We start from the raw sequence: 23237 nt of genomic DNA, 5'->3' as shown, positions 1-23237 counted from the left end.
GCCGGGCGGCTTTGGCGGGATGGAGCCTCTCCGCTCCGGTGGAGAGTGATGGGTGGGGTGGGATCCTCCTGGAGACTCCCGGCTGGTAGGTTTTTCTGTTCCTGGCTATCCGCTGTTCTGCAATCCGGTACCTGGTGATCTGCAAGCAGCCCCCTGTGTCTCTGTGGCCCCGGCAGCCCCCGCCGGGCCGGCTGGCCGGCGGCTTGGCGCACTGCCGCGCGGCCAGTAAAGGTTGGGGGAGGGGTCTTCGCTCTTCTCTGTTCTGAAATTCTTCTTTTCCTCTCTTTCTTTTTTTTGTTATTTTCCACCTCTGGTTTTTCTCTGAGTGTTCGTCTTTTTGTTGTTGTCGGTCTCTTGGGGAGATTAAAGGTTGGAACTCGAACTCTCTTTTTGGTTGGAGAGAGCTGTGGCGTTTCCCTACTGCCCCGTCGCCATCTTGGTCCCCCCTCAGGGAACTATTAAGTTTTGGCTTCTGTTTTTGCCTATCATATTAAGATAAGAATTTATGAGAATTTCTTTAACCTTCCTGAGCTTGAAGAGTAATATTGAAAAGATACGCTTTTTTTGTGAGAATTCAATGAGATTTCTCGTGCAAAGGAATCACCAGCATTGTGTGTCATAGAGTAAGCATCAATATAACTTTACAGTGATAACAGTGTAAAAATAATGGCACGGTTGTCTGACCTGTGTCTTCTGTAACATTCCTCCTCCTCTTTTACACCCATCCTTTCATTCCTTGTGATTTTTCGATCAAGAGGCAGGAAGGATTATAGAATCAATATGAGAAGTCAAAGATTTAGAAGCAACTAAATCTATACATTTGGGAGTAAGAAAAACTTTCAGACTTTAACCTTGAGCTTGAAAGACACTTCTTTGAAACATTTCCTGATGAACAACCAGATAGAGAACCAGAGTGAAGAAAGGGTCTTTGAGAAGTATTGCATAAGGGGGTATGGGGGTTAGAGTTATACCAGCATTTATAAAATAAAGTCTAAAATTGTCACCTTCTGCTTTTGAAATAATCTTTGTAGCTGTTTGGGTCAGGATTTCTTAGAATTTTATTCTGTTGTTATTTCTTTTTATAAGTTAATTCTCATTTATTACTTTTGATTTTTTACTTCATATTTTTAAGATTATCTTTTTCTGCACATTCTTGGGCCTCTTATTTTTATTCTTAAATTTTTATATAATCATACGCAAATAATATTCTCTCTTTTTTTTTGTAGTGATAAAATTTTACTAATTACCTGGTCATGATCAGAGATCGTTTGGACTCCCTGCAGGGTGTATGGTGACAGTCAAAACCGGAGAATGATAGTGCAGGCTCATGACTTTTATCTTAACCACACTCAATCATTTAAATTGTATATTTCACTTTATATAATATTTAATTTGAAAATCTTCACGATATAGTCTGATGTCTTTGTAAGTATATTATCAATGTGGTATTGTTTATAAAAGGGCTTAATAATTTTTGGAAATCTTACTAATCACAATGTGTTCTGTTCCTCCAGTATCCATAAAGAAAAACACATAATTACATGTGTGCATGTATATTCCCATACATTTTATTTCTTTTTTTACATGTCTTTTAATTTAGTTCTGTGTGCATGTTATTCCTGACAAACTATTATACTGACAAACTATTATTGAACCTATGCATTTATTTTCCATAAAGTTACATATGCAAATACTCCCAATCTCTAACTCTCCTTACTTTCTTATCATGTAAATATTTGCTGCTTATCAAAAAATTATATAGATCAATACACCATTTATTGGAAAAATTCTTAGCACTATGTGACTCAGTTGACTGTGATGTTATGGATTTATTTCTGTGTTCTCTATTCTGTATCATTGAACTGTAACTATTTTCACAATAGTATCATGCTATTTTGATTTACAATGTTTATAGTTTGAAGTTAGGCAGTATAGTTTCTCTAATGTTATTTTTTTAATTTGGATTATTTTGGCGACTTAAGGTTTTATTCTACTTTATGTATGTTTATACAATTTTTAACATTGTTTTTCCTAGTTTTGGGAAGAAAGTTGTTACCATTATGATAGAGATTCCCTGAATTTCTAAACCACTTTAGGTAGTTTAGACATTTCAACATGACTTATTTTTCTAATTCATAAACATCAGATGTCTTTCCATTTCTTTTTATCCTCTCCAAATTCTTCCATCAGTGTTTTATAGATACACCATAGAGATTTTTCACCTCTTCGTTTAGACATATTTCTCATTATTTATTTTCTTTTATAGACCTACTTTAAGTAACCTTGCTGTCTTGTTTTTTTATCCTGATAATTCAGTATGCTCTATAGGAATATAATTTATTTTTGTTAGTTTTATGATGTGCTGTTTGCTGAATTGGTCCATTGATTCTAACAGCTTTTGATAGCATTTTTGGAGTTTCCAACGTATAATGTTAGGTCATCTCTGAAGAGTGACATTGTGACTTTTTCTCTAATCAGGAATTCTTTATTTCTTTTCTTAGCCTGGTTGCTCTGGCTAGGACTTTGAGCACTAGACAAGATAAAAGTAATCTAAGCAGACATCTTTTGTTTATTGCAAATTTTGGAGACAAAAATCTTTACCCATTCCTCTCTCAGTGTGATATGAACTGTTGGCTTGGGAGAAATGGCCTTTAGTATGATGATTACATGTATTTGTATGTATGTATGTATGTATATATATATATTCCTTCTATAGAAAATTGTCCAGAATTTTTATCAAGAACTAATATTGAATTTTCCCAAATGCCTTATCTTCATCTACTGCGAAGATCATATGATTTTTGTACCTTATTCTATCTGTGCAACGTGTTTATTGATTTGTCTATAGAGGGCCTTCATTGCATCCCTGAGGCAAATCCCTCTTGATCAAGCCTAATAATCTTTTCACCACTAATCAAGGGTATTCAGTTTTCTTTTTTGTTGTTCTTACCTGGTTTTGGTATCAGGGAATGATAGTTTGAGTATTGACAGACAATTTTCCTCCTTCTTTACATATGCTGTTGAACTTGCAATGAAGACATCTGGCTCCGAGCTTTTCTTCGGTGGAAAACTTTTTATTACTGATTAAATATTGTTACTATTCATCATCGGTCTTTTCAGTTTTTGTTGTCATATGTTGTCAAGGTTCATGTGGCCAGGAAATTATCCATTTCCTTCAGGTTATCAAATTTTTAGCATATAGTTAATCATAGGAATTTCTGATCATCCACTGTATTTTATTTTATTCAGGTAATTTTATTTTTTTATTAATTTACTTTATTGCTATCATAGAGATGATGTACAGAGGGATTACAAAATTATATGATTCAGGTAATGAGTGCATTTCCTTTTGTACAGTGTCATCTGGTCCCTTACTCTCTCCCAGTCCCTCTCTCATCTCCACCCATGAATTGTATAGTTCACTTTCATCAGTGTCCAGTGAGCTCCACTGCTGCACTTTTTACCTCTTTTACCTTGAGTTCTGCATCCACTGGATTTTAGTTGTGTTAGTTGGAATAAGTGCATACTTTTTCATCCTTTATTTTGAATCTTACTCTTTTTTTTATTTTGTCTGTCTTTTTTAAGACAACTTTTCAGTTTGTTGATTTTTTTGTATCATTTTACATTAATTTATTTATACTATTTATTTACCTTTTTGGCCAATAGTGGGGCTTGAACTCAGGGCTTGGGGCACTATCCTTTAGTATTTTCACTCAAGGATGGCACTCTTCTATTTGAACCACACCTCCTCTTCTGGCTTTTGGTATTTAATTGGAAATAAGAGTCTCATAGACTTTTCTGTCCTTGGCTGGACTTGAACTGTGATCTTCAGATCTCAGCCTCCATAGTAGTTAAGACTACTGGAGTGAGTCAACAGCACTTAGCTTGAAACATTTTAAAGAATGCATACCAATTATGCCTGTTCTGACCTTTTTTATTTCTTTAATTTTACTAGTGTAGGGTTTGTTTTGTTTTTATTGTTCCAGTTTCTTAGAAAGAACAGTAAGTTTCATATTTGAAATCCTGCTTTTTCTTTCTTTTAGTACTGCTCTTCTATCACATATGTTTTCTAATACTGTATCTCCATTTTCATTGTTTAAAGAGCTTTCTTACTTTACTTCTTAATTCTAACTAGGTTCATTTAATTGTACTAGGTGAGTTATTCAATTCTGTTATTTATATAGTTTCCATTTTTATTATTCATTTTTAGTTTTATTACAATGTGGTCCAACAAGTGATAGTTACAATTAAAAAAAATAAGACTTAAAAAAATAACTAATATATGTACCTTTGTTCTCATCCCTATTTTTCTTAGGAAAACCTCCAGAAAGAGGAATAATAAATTAGAAAAAACAGGGATATTCTAAAGACTTCTTTGTGGTGATATAGTAATAATGTCTTTCATATTCCTTTTAGCACTACCTACAGGAGTTAGCTTCTCTATATTTTTAAGCGTAACATTTTAAAACTCATATCATTTTTGCATGAACATACATGCTGTACTTCTTGGTAACAGTTTTTGTGACTTCAAGTATGATATATTAAATGTGTCTATTGAATGTAAATTCAGACCCAAGACAATTATTAGCACAATCCTCAGGTTCACAGTTTATATCAACTACACTAACTCCTACTTTTACTATATGGCTATCTGGGGCAACAAAATTAATCAGCCTGACACTTCTAAAAAGAAGTAAAGAATCTGAATTTATATTTCTCAAAAACATGGTCTCTGCCATGGCATTGCTGTGGGTTTCTTTAGGTTCTTTTTACCCTTTAGCCATATTCCAGTTCAGGATGATAAAATTCTTTCGGATCCACTTGCATGGACATTACCATTTGTACTGAAGGGTGGCAAGCACTGCAGTCTTCAGGGTTCTGATTCATTTCTGAATTCATTTCAAAGCTCACTCATTGTCTCAATAGAAAGAGGAAATATATGTTTTTATTCTGAAGCAGATTACACTGATAGCTTAAAGGTCATCAGCCCTGTCAGTAAGGTACTGAACCAGTCATAGATCCATCAAATAAGGCCATTAACCACAGCATAGGACAGTAACTAACCCTCTAGTTTAATACTGGTAATTTTTTTTTCCTTTTAATAATGAACCTCTAACTTAGTTGGTCATTTAAGCAGGTGCAGCTCATTTGGAGAAGCCAAATGAACTTGTATTGATATGGAAATTTTGAGGGAAGAAAATAGCACAAAGGATTAAGCTTGTTTTCTTGAAAAGAGATTGATGCAGGTATTGAGATTCAAAGTTGTAACACCATTGCTAGGACTGTGTATTTCAGAAATAGAGTTGAAGAAATGATTAGGGTTTATGTCTTTAAACCTTTGGAGTGAATAGCCTTTAAAACCTCTTTCTTTCCTTCTTACTGTACAAGAGAACCACTTAGTTGTTGGATTCCACATGGGATCTGCTCAGTCATTCAGAATGTTAGGAATGATATTCAGTGTGTGTTTGTGTGTGAGAGAGATAAAAGAAGTAGGCACAGAGAAAATGAATAATTAGAATGATATTGTCCCATTCCTAAGGAAATGGAAAGACTTGGGAAAAATTATAATAAGTGAAGTAAGCCAGAGTTAAAGATAAAAATGTGCATGGTTTTCTTCATTTTGGGTAGACTGTACCTATAAATCTATAAGCAAACATATTGGGTAATGTGTAAATGATTACAAATAAATTAACTGAAGTATAATAGATTTCATGGAGAACTCAAATAGTATAATCTTTTAGAAAGACTAGATCAAAGCTAAACGTAATAAGCACCAGGAAATGGGTATTTTAATGGAATTATAAACGGTTTTTAAATGGGATTGGTGTGGTTAGTTCATCACAATGTGCCAGGAAAAAGAGGGAAACACAACATATGGGACAGGATGTTTTCTAATACTAACTGCATATATGTTTCCCTCACATTATCCTTCTCTCCAATTTCAAACCACCTGCCCAGGTTGCACGGGTGTATTCAATCGATACATTCTTTCTTTTGGTTTTCAGACGGATGCTGCTCTAATGTACGATGCTGTGCATGTTGTGTCTGTGGCGGTCCAGCAGTTTCCTCAGATGACAGTCAGTTCCTTACAGTGCAATCGACACAAACCCTGGCGCTTTGGCACCCGCTTCATGAGCCTAATCAAAGAGGTAAGTCAGGGAGGAACTCTTATCTCCTTGTGTCTACCCTCTGCCTGAATGAGGTGAGAGTATTGCACGCACCTTATAAGATGACCTTCCATCTTTTATATCAAACTTTCATTCTTCCCTCCATAAGCAAAATTACTGTTTTTAAGAATGTAGAGATATATACAAAGCTGTTCAATAAAGCTAATTTTTAATGATAAAAAGGGAAAGAAACAATAGGAAACAAAATTGGTGTGAACATACAAAAGTTGGTGAATCACAAAAAAATGATTCATGGTACTATTAGCTTTTCCATCTGTAAATCTTCATGTATAGCTTTATAGAGAGATATAGATACTTGTACAATGATACTAGAATAGTAGTGTAAAGAATATATTAAGCAATACAACATTTTTGTTGTTGTTGTTGGTCATAGGCCTTGAACTCTGGGTCTGGGCATAATCCCTCAGCTCTTCAGCTCAAGGCGAGTGTTCTACCATTTGAGCCACAGCACACTTCGGGTTTTCTGGTGGTTAAATGGAGATAAGACTCTCACAGACATTCATTCTTACCCCAGCTGGCTTTGAACCACAATCCTCATATCTCAGCCTACTGAGTAGCTAGGATTACAGGTGTGAGCCATCAATGCCTGGCGCAATAAAACATTTTTAACATTGATGCTATACACTAAAATGATATCAAATGTATGAGGCTTAAAATGCAGATATTTTGACCTAGTGTCTTGAAATAAAATATCCAGTTATTACATTTATAAGGTCTCTTAAGAAAAAATGAAAATATCTATTCAAAGAAGTGGAAACTTCACATCATATCAAATAATGTAATCATTCATATTGTGAGGTTTTAGGTGAGCAAAGAACACGCAGGAGGAGGTAAAGGTGAATAAAAGAAAAGTTTATTGGGTACGCTCCTGGAGGAACTCCCTGGTCCAGACAAGAGAGGTCACCCAGAGTCTGGTTGTAGCAGGGTTTATATGGTCAAGGCCAGTAGGAACTTTTAGCATGTAACTTGTTTTGCAAGTTTGAGCAGTTTCAGGCTAGTGCCCCCAAGAATGATTGGGACAGGTGGTGTATAAAGAAGTGGCTTTTTTTTATATGCCTCTGCCCTTCAATGGCCTGAAACTATTATTTCTGATGAGTTTTTTTTTTTTTATTTTTTATATACTAAGCAAGCCTCAAGTGCAAATAATTAGAAGATTATACATAAATGGACATATATATTAGTTTCTTTCTCTTTTTCTGTGATTAATTGAAGATAAGAGTCTCAGATTTTTCAACCTGAGCTGACTTCAAAGTACAATCGTTAGATTTCAGCCTCTTGATGAGTTAGGATTGCAGGTGTGAGCCACTGGCACAAGGTTCATTGTTTTCCTTGTGTCATATAAAGAAAAGCCCTTCTTGTTGTCTTGTACTTTTTATAGATGATTTAAAACTGATTCTTAATCTTTACTGTAAAAACAACCACATAAGATTATTACCACATAAGATTTTTTTTTATTTGCTTAAAATAAGTCATCGAGTTTGTAATACATGATTCTCATGGAAATAAAAGTCCTAATGAAATCAGAAGCAAGAGCTTCTAGGTCCTTGACAAAGAATTAATAATAAAGTTTCCTTGTCTAATACTTCACCACACTCTTAAGTAGGTGAGTTGATGCTCCCCGAAGAACCTGAGTTTATTAGCTACTCCACACTCTCAATCGACTTCTGGCTTAAAACCAGGCACCACAGAGTTGTAACATAGATCACAGGTCTCAGGAGCTCAAAAAAATCGATTTTTCCGAACTCAGCACTTGAACGCTGAGACTATGATGTGTGTCAAGCAGATCTAAAAGGAACTTTGTATGGCATTCCCCTCCCCTGTTGTATTTATCATAGGGCGTAACTGAGAAGTTTGTCCATTAAACCACCCGGGGCTTCCTTTAAGAAGATCAACAGAAGAGATTTCTCTCAATACCAGAAAAAGCTGTTTCTTCTGAGCAGCTGGCATGTCTCTAACTGTGATCTTCTATATTTGGTGTCCTTCATTCTGTCTTTTCTTAATTGCTTGACCAAAAGTTTCAATATTCATTGTGATAGAACTTTATTTTAACTGTTGTATGCTTTTGAAAATCTGATTTGGTTTTACTGTTCTATTCTTTAATCCTCTATTTCTGGATTGTTTTGTCTGTTTCATACTGGTACTTTCTTTTGTGTGTATGTGTGTTTTTGCTAACCACCTAAAATTTTCTTTTGTGATAAAGTTGGGTAAAAATATGGTTCTTGTAAAATTACTTAACAAATGTTAACTTTAGTGAGCCTAAAGATGACTACAACATTTCTATTTTATTTATAATTTATTCACTTCAAACTATTTTTAAATATTGCATGTTAGTAAATAAGAAACACACAAGGAAACTAAGAAGCATTGCAATAATGATATTTATTTCTAAACATTATTCAAGTATTATCTTTAACTGCTGGGATTTACTTCTGTTAGTCCTTGTGTATTTTATTTAAACATTATAGTTGTGAATTTACATTGCATTAGTTACATTTTTCACATAAATATTTTTCCAAGCAATTTCCAAAGAACAAATCATTTGTTTAAAAAAAAAAAAAAAAAACAGAACTGGGCACCAGTGGCTCATACCTGTAATCCTAGCTACTCAGGAGGCTGAGAGCTAAGGATCTCAGTTCAAAGACAGCCCAGTCAGGAAAGTTCATGAGACTCTTAGCTCCAGTTAACCACCAAAAAAAACAGGATTGGAGTTGTAGCTCAAATTGTTAGCGGGCTAGCCTTTAGCAAAATGGCTCAGGGACAGCCCATAGGCCCCAAGCTCAAGCCCCACAACTGAAAAACAAACACACAAAGAAAACAGTCCATGTGGATTGGTTCATTGGGTCCTGACTGTAATTCATTAAGCAGAAATTGAGGGATCACAGTTTAAAATCAGCCCAGGTAAATGGTTGGTGAGATTCCAATTAAAAATTTCCAATAAAAGCTATGTTTCCTCATATGTATCATCCCAGCAATGTGGGAATTATAAATAAAAGAATCTCAGTCTAGGCCTACTAGGGACACAAATGGGGTGTTCCACTTAAAACTTACTAAATTAGAAAGAGCTGGAGGCATGGTTCAAGGGACAGAGTCCCTACCTAGCAAATGAGAGGTCCTGAGTTCAAAACACTATATTGCCAAAAAATAAATGCACATATTTGCTCACCTTGGAGATATTATTAGGTAGATTATAAAATGTTTATAATAATTCTACAACAAAAGCTGAATATAGCTTAATAAGAAATAATTATAATGCATTCCTTCATGTTTTAGGGGGAAGTAACATAAGTGAGAAATTAATTATTCTATGGGGAAATTATGTAATTGAAGAAATAAAACTGGTTTTTCATATCTAACTTTTTCAGTGTAATGATTCGTTTCCTATTATTGTAAGTTTCCTATTATTCTAAATTTAGAAGTGCTGTTTTCTAACCACTCTACGTACAATGCACTGTGAGATATTCAGTACCTAATAATAAAAGACTGAACACTTCTGACTGTTTAAGAGTTCACTATTTAATCATCAAATTTCTCATAGAATCAATTATACCTAAAAACAAAAATTGTAGAAAATGAAAAGTTACCACAAATTTCATAGTGAGTCCAAGATATGCTGTTTAGAAAAGATGACCTCCAAATTTCAAGAGAAAATGGAAAAATAATGAAATCTTGGCAATGTAAATTTATGGAAAACTAAAGATAATATTTTCCTTAGTGTTTGCAGAAAAAGCACTTAATCTTATTTTTTACTCAAAAGTATATATTTTTATTTTCTTTTTCCTTATAGGCTCATTGGGAAGGTCTAACAGGCAGAATTACTTTCAACAAAACCAATGGCTTACGCACAGATTTTGATTTGGATGTCATCAGTCTCAAAGAAGAAGGTCTGGAAAAGGTACTTGACTTGTTCAAAAATACTTCCTTTAATTATTAAGTGAAGTATAAGATGGAAGAGTAAGATAGAAAAATCTTTTCAGTTGACACATTTCACTGACATTTAATTTCACTGAGTAATTCTGAAATATGGAACTTCAATTTGTTATACCAAATATGAATTGACAAAAGATTCAAGAATAAGGTGTCCTAAGACACCTGGAATAGTTTGTTTTCATATGAGGTTTTTTTCCCACAATACATAATTTCTATTACATGTATTCTTAATTAACCTTAATATTTCATGTAATAATTAAAAAATATTTGGTTCAGATATTTTTTGTATATGCAGCTTTTACTTTCTTGTGGGCTTTCCTACTTAGAGTAGCCCACAAAAATGAGTTCGTTGCATATAAACATCTAAATTAATGCTTCATAAAATAAATTAGGTCTGAATCTAGATATAAATGCCACATTGGATAATCTTACTTGATTCTATGTTAAAGTCTAAGAAAGGCTTGTAACATTTAAGATTGTACTTAAAGAATATTTTAGACATACTGGTTTACATTTGTAATGTGTGCATTTAGATTTCTTTTTCTCAGAGTTTCATTGAAAATTACCAACAGAAATTTTTATATGAACAATAAAAATATTCATTTGAGGCAGTATTGCCTTACAGATAGCAAAATATGTTAGTCTTGCAATTGAACAGGAAACATAATCCATAGGTAGAAAGTAAAGGAGGGAGATGAATCAGAAAAAAAAGAGTGTTTTAGCCCATGAGAGTACAACAGTTTTGAATGCTGATTCAAATTATCCAGAAAAGAGGGAGAACCCACAGTTTTGATAATGTCATCAGCCCGGGGATAAGTACATCCCTCTGTATAGAGGGATAAGTACTAAGTGGTGATGCTTGATTGTAATGAGGAGGATGTTACCTCCCTGCACTGTGAGTTTCAGACTTCATGTTTGTGGTTACTATGCAAATTCCAGAAAGTTTTATAAGAAACTAGAACCCACACATTCATGAGGCAGTTGCTTCTGAAATCACTTCCTTCCAAGATGAGTGCATGAGCTTTGTATCCAACGATGGGACGTTTTTAGACAGTGCTTAAGGACTGTGACTTATTGGGAGTTGTCACTGCCTTACTTTTGAAGCATCTGTTACTAACATGAGCTTCAACAATTGTGTAAATTTTAGGATGTCACCACAAAAACAGTGATGCTTTTCATATCAGCATGGATCCAAAATTGAAAACTATCTTATCTTGGATTCAAAATTAATGTATTCAGAAGCTTTCTTCTATGCCCCTGTGTGGCTTGTAGAAAGACCTATCTAATGGTTGCCAGATATAGATGATAATCTGCTGTACTGCTAATTGAGGTAAATCAGTGTGAATTAGGAATGGAGCCACCGAGATTGCATAACTGGCTTTCATTCACATCCAATAGTGTGCATTCTTAAATTAATTACACATAGTATTTTTTTCTCAATGGATATACAATTAATAGATAATATATTAAATGTGAATAAAGCCTTCAAAAGAATAGACTGAGCCAGGTGCTGGTGGCTCCCTATAATCCTGGCTACTCTGGAGGCTGAGATCTGAGGATGGCGGTTCAAAGTCAGCCCATGCAAGAAAGCCCATGAGACTCTTATCTCCAATTAACTACCAGAAAACCTGAAGTGGTGCTGTAGCTTAAGTGGTAGAGCACTAGCCTTGAGCTGAAGAACACAGGGATAGCATCCAGGCCCAGAGTTCAAGCCCCACGACAGATTAATAAAAAAAAAGAAGAAGAAGAATAGACTGATATGTCTAACAAAAGATGTGACTGAGTAGATTCACAGTAGATGAGGTCCTTGGAATTCATTTTTCAGAAAGAGGGAATTATTCATTGGCAGAGAATAAGCCATTTTATAAAGCCAGTTTATAAAGAATTTGGCTTAATTACTGTATATGTATGCACACACATGTATGTGCACATTCATACATTCAACAGAAGTGATAATAAAATAATAAATAAATAAAAGTAAAAAAATAATAAAATGCTGTCTATGAGTCAGAACATATATGTCTGCTCAAGATATTTGCAATGCATTAGTGTTCAATCAGTTTAAGAGATAGTAGCCCAGAAGATTAGGGACTGATTTGGAAGATATAATAACTTGAAATAATTTTAGTTGAGGGCATGGACTAAAAACTATTGAGTGGAAGTAGAGTTTGAACCATTCGTGAAGAAGTTATTAACAACTTTAAGCAATACTGTTTGTTTGAGGATTAGTAGAGCATCAGGATAAAAAAAAATAGAAATGAAAGAACCAGATGGCGAAAGTACAAACTATGAAAGGAAAACTATGGAAAAGAAACAAATAAAAGGAATAATACTAGAAAGAAATTCCTTAAAAATCTGCAAAGGTACTGAAGATAGAGTAAGAAATAAAGGGAAACTAAAGATTTCACAAAAATATCTTCAAAAATTAGTACTTGGAGTTGTTACTAAAAGACAGGTAGATTTAAAGTATTGTCAAAGTTTAAAACAATTGCAGCATTAATGCTCATTAGACACCATGTTGAAAATGAACTATAAAATTGAGGCTGGGGATGGGAGGGAAATACTGGGACAGAGAGAGGGAAGGGGTAACATTGTTCAAAAAGAAATGTACTCATTACCTGCCTTACATAACCATAATTCCTCTGTATATCACCTTTATATACATATAAATATACACACACACATATATATATATACACATATATATATATATATATGTATATATACATGTAATGGGAACTTCTATCTTGCCTTACATAATGGGAACTTCTATCTGCCTTACTTAACCATAACTCCTCTGTATTTCACCTTTATATACATATAAACACACACACATATGTAATGGGAACTTCTATCTCGACAGACTTGAAAGAGCAAAGGTGTAGGGGTAGTGTTGTTAAATTTTAAAAGGACTTCCTCTGAAAAAAAAATGGACTTGTCAAGACCTCAAGATCTAGACTCAGATAGAAATGTCCTCAACTCCTTAGTATGTCATTTACTATCATAAACAGATTTCCTATTCTTTCTAAAACACAGTTGTATCAAGTGAAATAGCAGCATTTAACTCATAAGGAATGAGTTGTTTTAATTGACTCTTTTTTTTTCTGTGAAGTTACAAACCCATAGATGAACAGAATTCTACCTTGTAAGTGTTCACAGTTTGGAAGGGATAGTAGATGTTATTCCAGAAGGCTTGAAACCTAGCTCTGATAATATCAGAGTTGGATGGTGTGCAAATCTTATACCACATCCTTTTACTCAACTTCTCTATTTAAATTTCCTCAGCTCAAAAAATGTGACTATTAAGTAATTTCCTTTGAAAGGTGTGAAGCAAGAACTTCATGGAGGAAATGAACAAAGAAAACCTGTAAAATGCCAGCCTTATTTATTACTTCTCCTCATACCTATTGAATTTTCTTTGTTCTGTCTAGGTCAGGTCATCTCTGACAAAAATGGAAATTCATTATGCCTTTAGTCCTATTACAAATATATAGTGAAGATCTATTTTTGCCCACAAAGAAGGTCATATTCTAGTAGAGAAAACCTGCCATCATTAAATAAAAGTACAAGTGCTAGAAAGTTATATTGCTTTTTTAATCATTAAAACAATAGACTTTCAATCATTTCTTTGAAATATGATCCTAATATTAAAATAATTCACAAGAAATCAATCCATTCTTCTGAAGCTTGGAATTGTGTAGCAGATTCGTAAGAAAAGAACGAGTACATTCCAGTGAAGAGCGAGAAGCAAGGCATGTTCTGGGGACTGAGTCTGGAATTGAGGTGTTATGATAGGTATCTTTCACAATCTCAGTACCTACAGGTCAAAAGCCATCCTTTCATTTCTATCTTGGCACGGGCATTGGTTGCAACCCAGTTCGGTTAGCTGTGGCACACAAATGGTCACCAGCACTGTGTAGCAACCACCACAACTATTCAAATAAGTTCTCTTGATCCGTGGCCGTGCCTTCTCTAGAGCAGAGGAGAGGATTCCAGGGATGAAGGATAACAGATCCCGTTCTAAATTTTGTCTACTCGGGGCAATAATAGGTTGTCCAGTTTTCTTGATGAACAGCCTGATACTTAGTGTTGAAGATTAAATAAAGGAAAATCAGAATAAGTAATTTTCTTCACTTAATTGTTCCACATTCGATCTATACTTTTAATTGAGGATTGAATTCATGCCTCATGCTTGCTAGGCAAGTGCTCTACCACTGAGACACATATTTCTTAGTCTTTTTATCTACAAAATATGTTTAGAATCTATTTCTCACAGTATTCGAGTGCCTCAATCATATGAAGTAGGCTTTATCTCAACAAGCCTCTCTGTTTATTATCCATTTCCTAATTCATAGTAGACAGATGGCAGATGCTTTTCAAAACAAACTGATACCTTCTCTGGGAAAGCCCACTTTTTTGTCCCGATTGTAGTTGAATAGAAGCAAAACATGACATAGGAAATCCAAATGAATCCTACCTAGATCCTCCTCCTGCCCTGAACCAGTTAGTCTCTATATTCTGCATTTCTCACTTAGAAATACTCCTAATTTATTGTTTGTTTTCTTCCTAGCATATATCAAATATGCAATTATTTATTTATGTGTACTTTAAAAAAAGACCTCTCCTTATCTAGAATGCAATCTTATTAGATGAAAAATATATTTTCTTTATTTTTTTATGATTTAATACATATATGCCCTAGCAAAGTGTTGAGCACAAAGTATATCCTCAAGAAATATTTATTGATTAGTGAATTCAGGATCATTATCATTTTTCATAATGGTGGAGGGACACGATGCAGGTGAGATCAGAAAGATACTTCATGTAATAGGTTTATTCAAGAGCTTGGTGCAGTTATTTTCTAGTAGCATACTTCATTCATTGTCTCCTGCTTTGCTGCATTATCTCTGATATGGCACAAAACAAAAACACTACACAAGGAAGCTGTGGGCCGCTGGGACTATGGGTCAAGGCTTCTAGGAATAAAATATTGTGGAGTTCAGGATGAGTTTGCACTGTTGTCTAGACTCAAGAAAATGTGCATCACACCAGTGTCAAAGCTGACCATCAGTAACCTGATTCTCTATTGCTGCATCAAAGAACAAGGATTATTACATTGCTCTGTTTATAGATTTCTCTCTTTTTTCCTTCTTATGAGTTTTTGGTATTAGAATACATAAAAACTACCCAAATGTGATCAAACAGAAGTTTTTATTCATAGCTTACTTCAGTAAACAAAAAAGGGGTGTTGCTGCTATCCTCAAATGTTTGGAGTTGAGATTCAAAGGGAGACAGCAAGCAGAAAGTATGACAGCCCACAAACAGAAAGGGCTCATTTGTTTGAAAGGATACTGTTACCATGAGGGGCTTAACTAGACAAAATGTTTTTTTGTAGAAATTTTGTGTTTTTATTGAAAAAGTATTAATTGATACAAAAAAATCCTTCGTTATTGAACTTTCCCTTGCCTGTCGAATCCTGTTCTTATGGGGGGAAAATGGATGATTGGACTTACACCTGTCAAAATTTATCTAAACCTAAAACTCCATGCTAGATAGGTGAGAGCTTCTTATTTAATAGATCTCTGGATATCTGATGCACAGCATTTAAAACAATCTTCTCTTAATGGCGTTTGGGACAAAAACTTCCATCTCCATGACAACAATGACGCCCAACATTCTCAGAGTCTGAGATTTCTACTGCCTCCCTGTAGGAAAGCAGTATTAACACTAATGCTTCTAATAACCTTTAAGCTACTCAGAAATGTTTTATCTGCTTAAAACCAAAACGTAACAGTAAATCCTAAGCTAGATCCAAGAGTAATGTCATTGGTTAGCTATAACCACTTATTGGTCGAATATAAAAATCTATCATACTTCTTGACTCAGAGCTATGCTCTTATTTCAGTGTCATTTTGCTCATAAAATTTTATGATGATAAAATACTTTTCAAGTACATTTTTGATATTGTTTATACTTAGAAACTAATGGGATTGTCTTATTTCAAGGTTTACATTTTCATGTTTTGAGTCACAAAATTTCTTGTTTTGGCCCATCAAACAATGCCATATTTTGATTTGTTTTCTTTTAATTTTTGAATGTGAATCAAAACATACACACTGAACAGTATGTTAAACCAACCAAATTGGAACTATATTTATTTATTTTTTGTCAGTTGTGGGGCTTGAACTCTGGGCTTGGGCGCTGTCCTTGCATTCTTCAGCTCAAGGCAAGCAGTCTACCACTTGAACTACAGTGCCACTTCCAGTTTTCTGGTGTTTATTGGAGATAAGAGTATCACGGACTTTCCTGCTCGCACTGGCTTTGAACTGTGATCCTCAGATCTCAGCCTCCTGAGTAACTAGGATTACAAGCATGAGCCACCAGTGTCTGGCTTGAAACTACATTTTTATCCATGGAGTATGGTCTGTAATGGATATTTCTACATTGTTGTTGTTGAGATTACTAAATTAGTGATTCAAAGTTTATCTTAAAAGTGAGAAAAATACCCAACAACATCAAAAATTCCTTTTATCTCCTAACTTGTCCATTATATTCATGGTTGCAGAGTGGTTCCTCATCATTACTTGGCCTTTTCTGGAGAAATAGTTCTGTACTCTTGCTCAAGACTGATGTATTTGCCTAACATTAAATAAAAACAGTGCACATGCGAGCCCAGGGCAGGCTACAAAAGAGCTCTTCCACTGAGCTACACTTTCATGCCTGTGTAATTTTGCAATAAAAACTTTACACATATATCAACATTCAATGAGTATTTTGTTTGTGAAAGTCAATTTGGTAATGTAAAAAGAATTTTAGTAAATCCCATTGAACCAATTTCAAGCAGATAATTTTAAAATTGTTTCTTAAGGAAGCTTGACATCATATACAATTAATATCTTTGAGCCTAAATGAGAACATTCATTTTATTCATATATGAGAAAAATTCTGGTATTCTTGCCAAGCAGATTATTACTTCCATAAGCAAGAAGAGATACAGAATGCACCTTTAGAAAATACAATGAGGATTGGGAAGGTGGCTCAGTGGTAGAGTACTTGACTTGCACGCATGAGACCCTGGGTTCGATTCCTCAGTATCACATAAGCAGAAAAAACTGGAAGTGGTACTGTGGCTCAAATGGTAGAGCACTAGTCTTGAGCTAAAGAGCTCAGGGACAGCGTCTAGGCCCAGCATTCAGGCCCCATGACCCAACCAAAAAAAAAAAAAAAAGATATGATGAGATTTGAATTACAGATAAAGCAAACATGAACCTTGAGAAGACCAGAAAGATTCCTTGAATATTATGAATATAAGTCACAAAAAAGCCAATTTATGCTATATTTTATTAACACAATTTTGTGAGCTGAGAAAAATTTCATCAAACAGAACTAGCTAATCAATGAATCGATTACTGAAGTAAATAACTTGAAATTACTTCTGAAAGCTAATGGTATACACACATACCTAGAAAAAGAAACCAAATATAACCCCTGTTTTCACAATACAGTTGGTGCCCTGCATCTTGTATATACACTTTTCTAATTTGGGGAGGGGAAGGGAAATAACAAAATGCTGAAATAAGGATACGGGTTGACCCATTGTAACAATGAGATGTATAAGACAGTATGTTGAAAAAGAACTTTACAACCTGGGTGGGGGAGAGAGGAGGTGGGAAGGAAAGGGAGTTAACAATGCTCGATAGGAAATGTACTCACTATCTTACTCATGTAACTTGAACCCTTCTGTACAGTATTTTCACAATTAAAAAAACATATAAAAAGAAAGAAAAAAGAAAAAGAAACCAAAGGCAAAACAGCAAACAAAATTATACAAATTTAAATATTTGTGAGAAAAAATAAATTAAGTATGAAATAGCTACCCAGAGCACTTATTGAGTATAAAACATACTTTGAATATAGCTTAGGAACAAATATAAATACATGGTAAACGGATGTAAGATACTGCCACAAACGTTAAATAAATTGCAAAGATGGCTTGAAAAAAAATGCAAAACAGCAATGACGAAAAAGAATAGATACATATGTATGTTTAATAATTGCTAAAATGAATAAATGAATGAGATTAAAATATCAACCTAAAAAAAAAACCCCAAGTTTTTACAGGAAGTAACACACTTACATATTCTGCGCATTTATTCTGTACATTCAACAAGAACTTCTAGCATATTTATTAATAATTCAAATATTTGTGACATCATTCTTATTAGTGTGTTTAGAGTATAACAGGACAATATAAGCAAAATAAAATATAATTTTAATTCATGGGAATACATGTCATTTTCAGATGAAGAAAATAACACATTTGTTCAGCTTAAAATTATATTCAGAGTTTAAATAATTAATTGGCTTAGCCAATGTCTCAACCCATTAGATATCTAAGTTGAAATTAGCGATAGAAAAGAAACCAATTTAAATTTGATGTGATACTTAGAACAGCAAAGCACATATAAGTTTTTACTATATGAAAGTACAGTTAGTGGCCAGCCACAACTACACAAAGTGTTGTTGAATATATGTTTTGAAGTAGGATCAAGATACATGGGTGAGATAGTGACAGGAAAATATTTATTATATAGAGTATAGTATTTATAAAACACAGCAACAAAATAATTCAGGAAAACTCCAATACTCTGTAAACTCTATATTTGGAAAGAAGTGGAAAGCATTGCATTATTGATCAATAAATTAAAATTGTTGTGCCTTATTCTATGCCTTTCTCATAAATTTAATTCAAAGTAATACATGTGTTGTTCTAAAATGAGGGAAATAACACATTTCTTTATCTAACAAATATGTACAGAGGAAATGTGTATAAAGTGCTCAAGAAGAGGCATGTGCAAAAACCTTAGGATAAAATGATGACAAACTCTCAACCCATAGGGTATTTAAGTTTAAGCTAAATGAAATCAGGATATAGAAAATGTTTGATGTTTCTTTCCTTTAAGTCACTTAGAGTCTAACACAGTAGATCAAGTCTATGTCTACTAGTAAACTTGTCTATGATAAGTAAAAATAAAATGCAATTGTTTTAAGGTAAAGGAAATAAGTTTATTTTAAAGTGAAAGAAAAGCCACAGAAGAAAGTATCAGACACTCCAAGTCAGGAGATGAGTCTAAAACAGAGTCTAAAAAAATTTTTTAATTCTATTTAGTTTTTAATTTTAATACATATGAGCTACAAAACATACACTAAAAATGTTTATATATACATGATGTATACATACATACAGAAAACATATTTCTATATGCACATATAAATACTCATATACATATAAATCATATATATCCATTATGACTGAGATTTAAAAGATCTAGAGAATGCTACAGTATTTAGAATATTGCCAATCAAAAACAATTATTAGGTTGCTTCCAGTCATTTTAAGAACATTAAATATTAGAAAAGAATAAAAAAGCCAGAGTTCAAAAAAAGACGACTTTGGCACAATATTTACTTATTTATGCTTTCTTTCTATAGATTAATAGCAAAAATATCTGCAGCATAAGGGAGAGTTGAGAGGGGTGGGTATGAATGATGAAAGGAGTGACATTGATCAAGATGCAATGTATTCACAAACTGCTTCGTTGAAAGGGAACTCCTTTCTATGGTCACTTAAAGATAAAAAAAATTAAAATGTATATCTGCACTGGGCACCAGTGGCTCATGCCTACAAATCCTAGCTACTCAGGAGGCTGAGATCTGAGGATCAAGGTTGAAGCCAGCTTGGGTGGAAAAGTCCCCAAGAGACTCTTATCTCCAATTAACCACTCAAAATCAGAAGTGGAACTGTGGCTCAAAGTAGTGCTAGCCTTCAACAGAAGAGCTCAAGGACAGCACCCAAGCCCCAGTCCAAATCCCACACTGTCAAAGAGATAAAATTAAATAAACAAATAAGCAGCTTTTTGGAAGGTGGAGATTAGGAGGATTGTGTTTCAAAGCCAGACCTAGCAAAATATCAACAGAATCCTATTGCAGCCACTAAGCCAGCTGTATTCACATGGCTTTAAATTACCACATTGTATCATTAGCTTTTTGAAGAAAAGAGATAATCCAGAATATATGAAACAAAATAACCAAGTGGAGAATCAGTGTTTAGAAGTCCAGACTAAGTAAGTAGAAGTGTAAATTAATTTATGTGGTAGCAGAATGTACCAAATACATTGGTATAAACCACTAGAAGATTTGACTTTACTTTCATTAACAAATGTTAGATATCTTTATAGTGTATAAGGAAAATTAACCCTGCAAAAGTTTGTAAGATGCCACTAAATATACATTAATATGGAGTCCCTTGTACAGGTAAACTTATCTTGCAATAGTATAGGAGGAACTACATTCACACACAAATAGTACAACGGCATATCTACCCTTCTGGCAATCAGAAGAATTTCTAGTATTTGTCATTTTATAATTCTTCAGTGAAAGGGAAAGAGTTGTGTAAATAGTTTACTGAAAAGGTCATATAAATGTAAAGGAGACCCCACTGGGTAAATATGCTGAAATAGAAGGAAATACAAAGATATTAATATTTATATGAGTAAAGATATATTGATATATTAGATACAGATAGGTATCTTAACACCCTTGATAAGTGGAACAAAATAATAAATGATAAATCAGTGTCACTTTAAAAATAATTTAATTTATATGCAACAGTCTTCTTGAAGGTAAGTTAAAAGTTTTATTTCCTATAAGTAAGTTGAATAATTGGCTAGGGGATTATAGAAGATAAGTTTCATTACTTACGACTCCCAGGTTTGATAAATGAGGGCAAAGAACTATTGCTTACCTTTTTTTTTCCAGCTTCCCTCCCCCATTAATGATGCGCACAGAGAATAGAGTAGTGCAGCTTCCATGAACCACCCAAATGATGTATTTGGTGTGATCCTGTCCTCATGTCTGCCCAGTGGCCTGTCTTTTAGCATCCATCCACTGGGTTGAGTGGGTATAACATGTCTGAACACATTACACCTAATCATGTATATGGCCTAATGGATCAGAAAGTATTACTTTCATTAAAATATCTCTTATAGAACAGGAGGAAATATGAGAATGAGTTATCTATATAAGATTGTGCTATAAACTTCTTTTCGGGAGTATTTTAAAAGGTACAAAGGGGTATTTTTTTAAAAAATTTCCAAAGATAATTCCAAGAATGGTTTTACTAGGTGGGAGGCTCCATAAAATACTCATCAATCCCTCTGTGCAGCCTGCCTTTGCCCCAGGGTTTTGTCTGTCTTTTAGGTTGGCTTTCTTTCTTCATAATGAGGGTATATGATAGATCCATTATACTAAAAGATAGACCTTTTTCATGAGTTTCTGGCCAGTATCAAAGTATCGTTGGATGTGGTTTATCTTAGTGAATGGAAGTTTGAATGGAAAATTAAACTCCCACTCTTGACTGTCTCAGTAGCATGGCTCATTGTGTTCTTCGATGTCACACTTCACTGGACACACTTCACAGAGCAGTGAATCATGCTTAAAACAAGCAGCCTTTAATGACAGCAGATAAATGCAGCAGAGGTGAATAATGAGTGCTGGCAGTCTTAACTTTCTCCTGTAGTATTTGCTCGCAATGCCTGATGGACAATTTACAAGGTACATATGCTATTTTATAGATTGGAACTTGGGATCCAGCCAGTGGCCTAAATATGACTGAAAGTCAAAAGGGGAAACCAGCTAACATCACAGACTCCTTATCTAATCGTTCTTTGATTGTTACCACCATTTTGGTAAGTATTTGTTTTCCCATTATTTTCAGACAAATGTAGATTCTCATCCAAATAGAAAAAAAAGGACATTATAATTGGAATAGTAATGAATGGACCACGATACATTTTGCATTATTTAGTAATTACTGCATCACAGACTCATCAATGGTAATTTAGTCAAGATTTTATTTTATTAATCTTGAATGGTGTAAATTATATATTAATGTTTAAGATGTATATATTGATAAATAATAGTTTCAGATACTACTGGAATCTTTACAGTTCTACAGAATTAGTCATTGTCAAAGGAATGGAAATATCAAGATTTGAAATATACAGAAACATGTAGATGTATAGATATAGTTCAATGAAGGGACAATTGTGAGCTATATTTCTCTTCCTTTCTTGAAAATACATTTCAGGGGTTATAACATTTATTTTTGAATATTGATTTTGTCTTTTCTTTCAGTTTCATTGTTTTTATTGAGAATAATTTATACTTCAATAGTCTCCCTTATAAAATCAGATAACAAGTGCTTTTTGAAGGCAGAAATACATCCATTCTAAAAGAATTAAGTCATTATTGATACCCTAGATAGTTTTACCCCTGTTGTAATTGTATACTTTAATTAAATTTCAAAGTAATAGTCACTTATGTTGTTTGTAAAAAGAAATCTTAATTTTAGAATAAGCAAGGAACTCATACATTGGTTCAGTACTTGCAGAAGTTTATCAAAGCTCATTCTTCGACCACTCCAGGAGTCAAATGAACATCCAATGAATCAATACAAATATTTAACATTTCTATAATTTCTATGTTTGATTTACAGTGACAAATCAAGCCAGAAGGAATTTATAATATTATACTTTTAGTAACAAAAGCGTTGTCAAAACTAGAAATGTCCAAAGAAAATAGATAGATTCAAAGATTTTTGATAGTGAATCAAAGAAGGCAATTATGAGGACTGTTGAAAGTAGTCAAGATTTTAATTTCTGCCTTGCAAAAGACCTCAGGACACTTGTTTTATCTGTAGACAAACTTTGAGTCCTCTTTAAATGTAATTTTAGATCTCTCTGTACAAACCAATTCCCATAGCAACAATGCAGCCATATTCTTTAGTCACAGTATGCTCACAAGACAGTAATACATCTTCTGTTTTACCAACCAGTATGTCAGTGATCACATTATATCATACTATAATTATTGCAGTGATTGTAACCATCCCGTCTCCCTGTCTATATCCTCACTCCTTTCCAGTACTTCCCATCCTCACAGAAAAATAGAATTCTACTTCCCTGCTGACTTGCTTAGACAATATTTTAGTGAATCCTTATTGAACATTTCAAGCTAAAAAAATCTAGTCTTAATATTCAAGGCCTTCCACTATCTTAACTT

At 33.8% G+C, this 23237-nt stretch overlaps 1 protein-coding gene across 2 annotated transcripts in view; it reads left to right on the top strand.

The window, feature by feature from the left end:
- Grik2 (glutamate ionotropic receptor kainate type subunit 2) overlaps window positions 1-23237 on the top strand; it is a 564289-nt gene that overhangs the window by 351117 nt on the left and 189935 nt on the right. For both annotated transcript variants that reach the window (XM_042679550.1, XM_042679551.1), the window contains exons 7-9: window positions 6006-6149; window positions 9973-10080; window positions 21749-21862. In XM_042679550.1, coding sequence (XP_042535484.1) covers window positions 6006-6149; window positions 9973-10080; window positions 21749-21862 — 366 coding nt within the window. The remainder of the gene's footprint in view (window positions 1-6005; window positions 6150-9972; window positions 10081-21748; window positions 21863-23237) is intronic.

This window comes from Dipodomys spectabilis, unplaced genomic scaffold (assembly GCF_019054845.1).
Source record: "Dipodomys spectabilis isolate Male_0828 unplaced genomic scaffold, ASM1905484v1 ptg000053l, whole genome shotgun sequence".
Lineage (NCBI taxonomy): Eukaryota > Metazoa > Chordata > Mammalia > Rodentia > Heteromyidae > Dipodomys > Dipodomys spectabilis.
The sequence above is the reverse complement of the archived record's forward strand: the minus strand, read 5'-3'. Positions and strand labels throughout refer to the sequence as shown.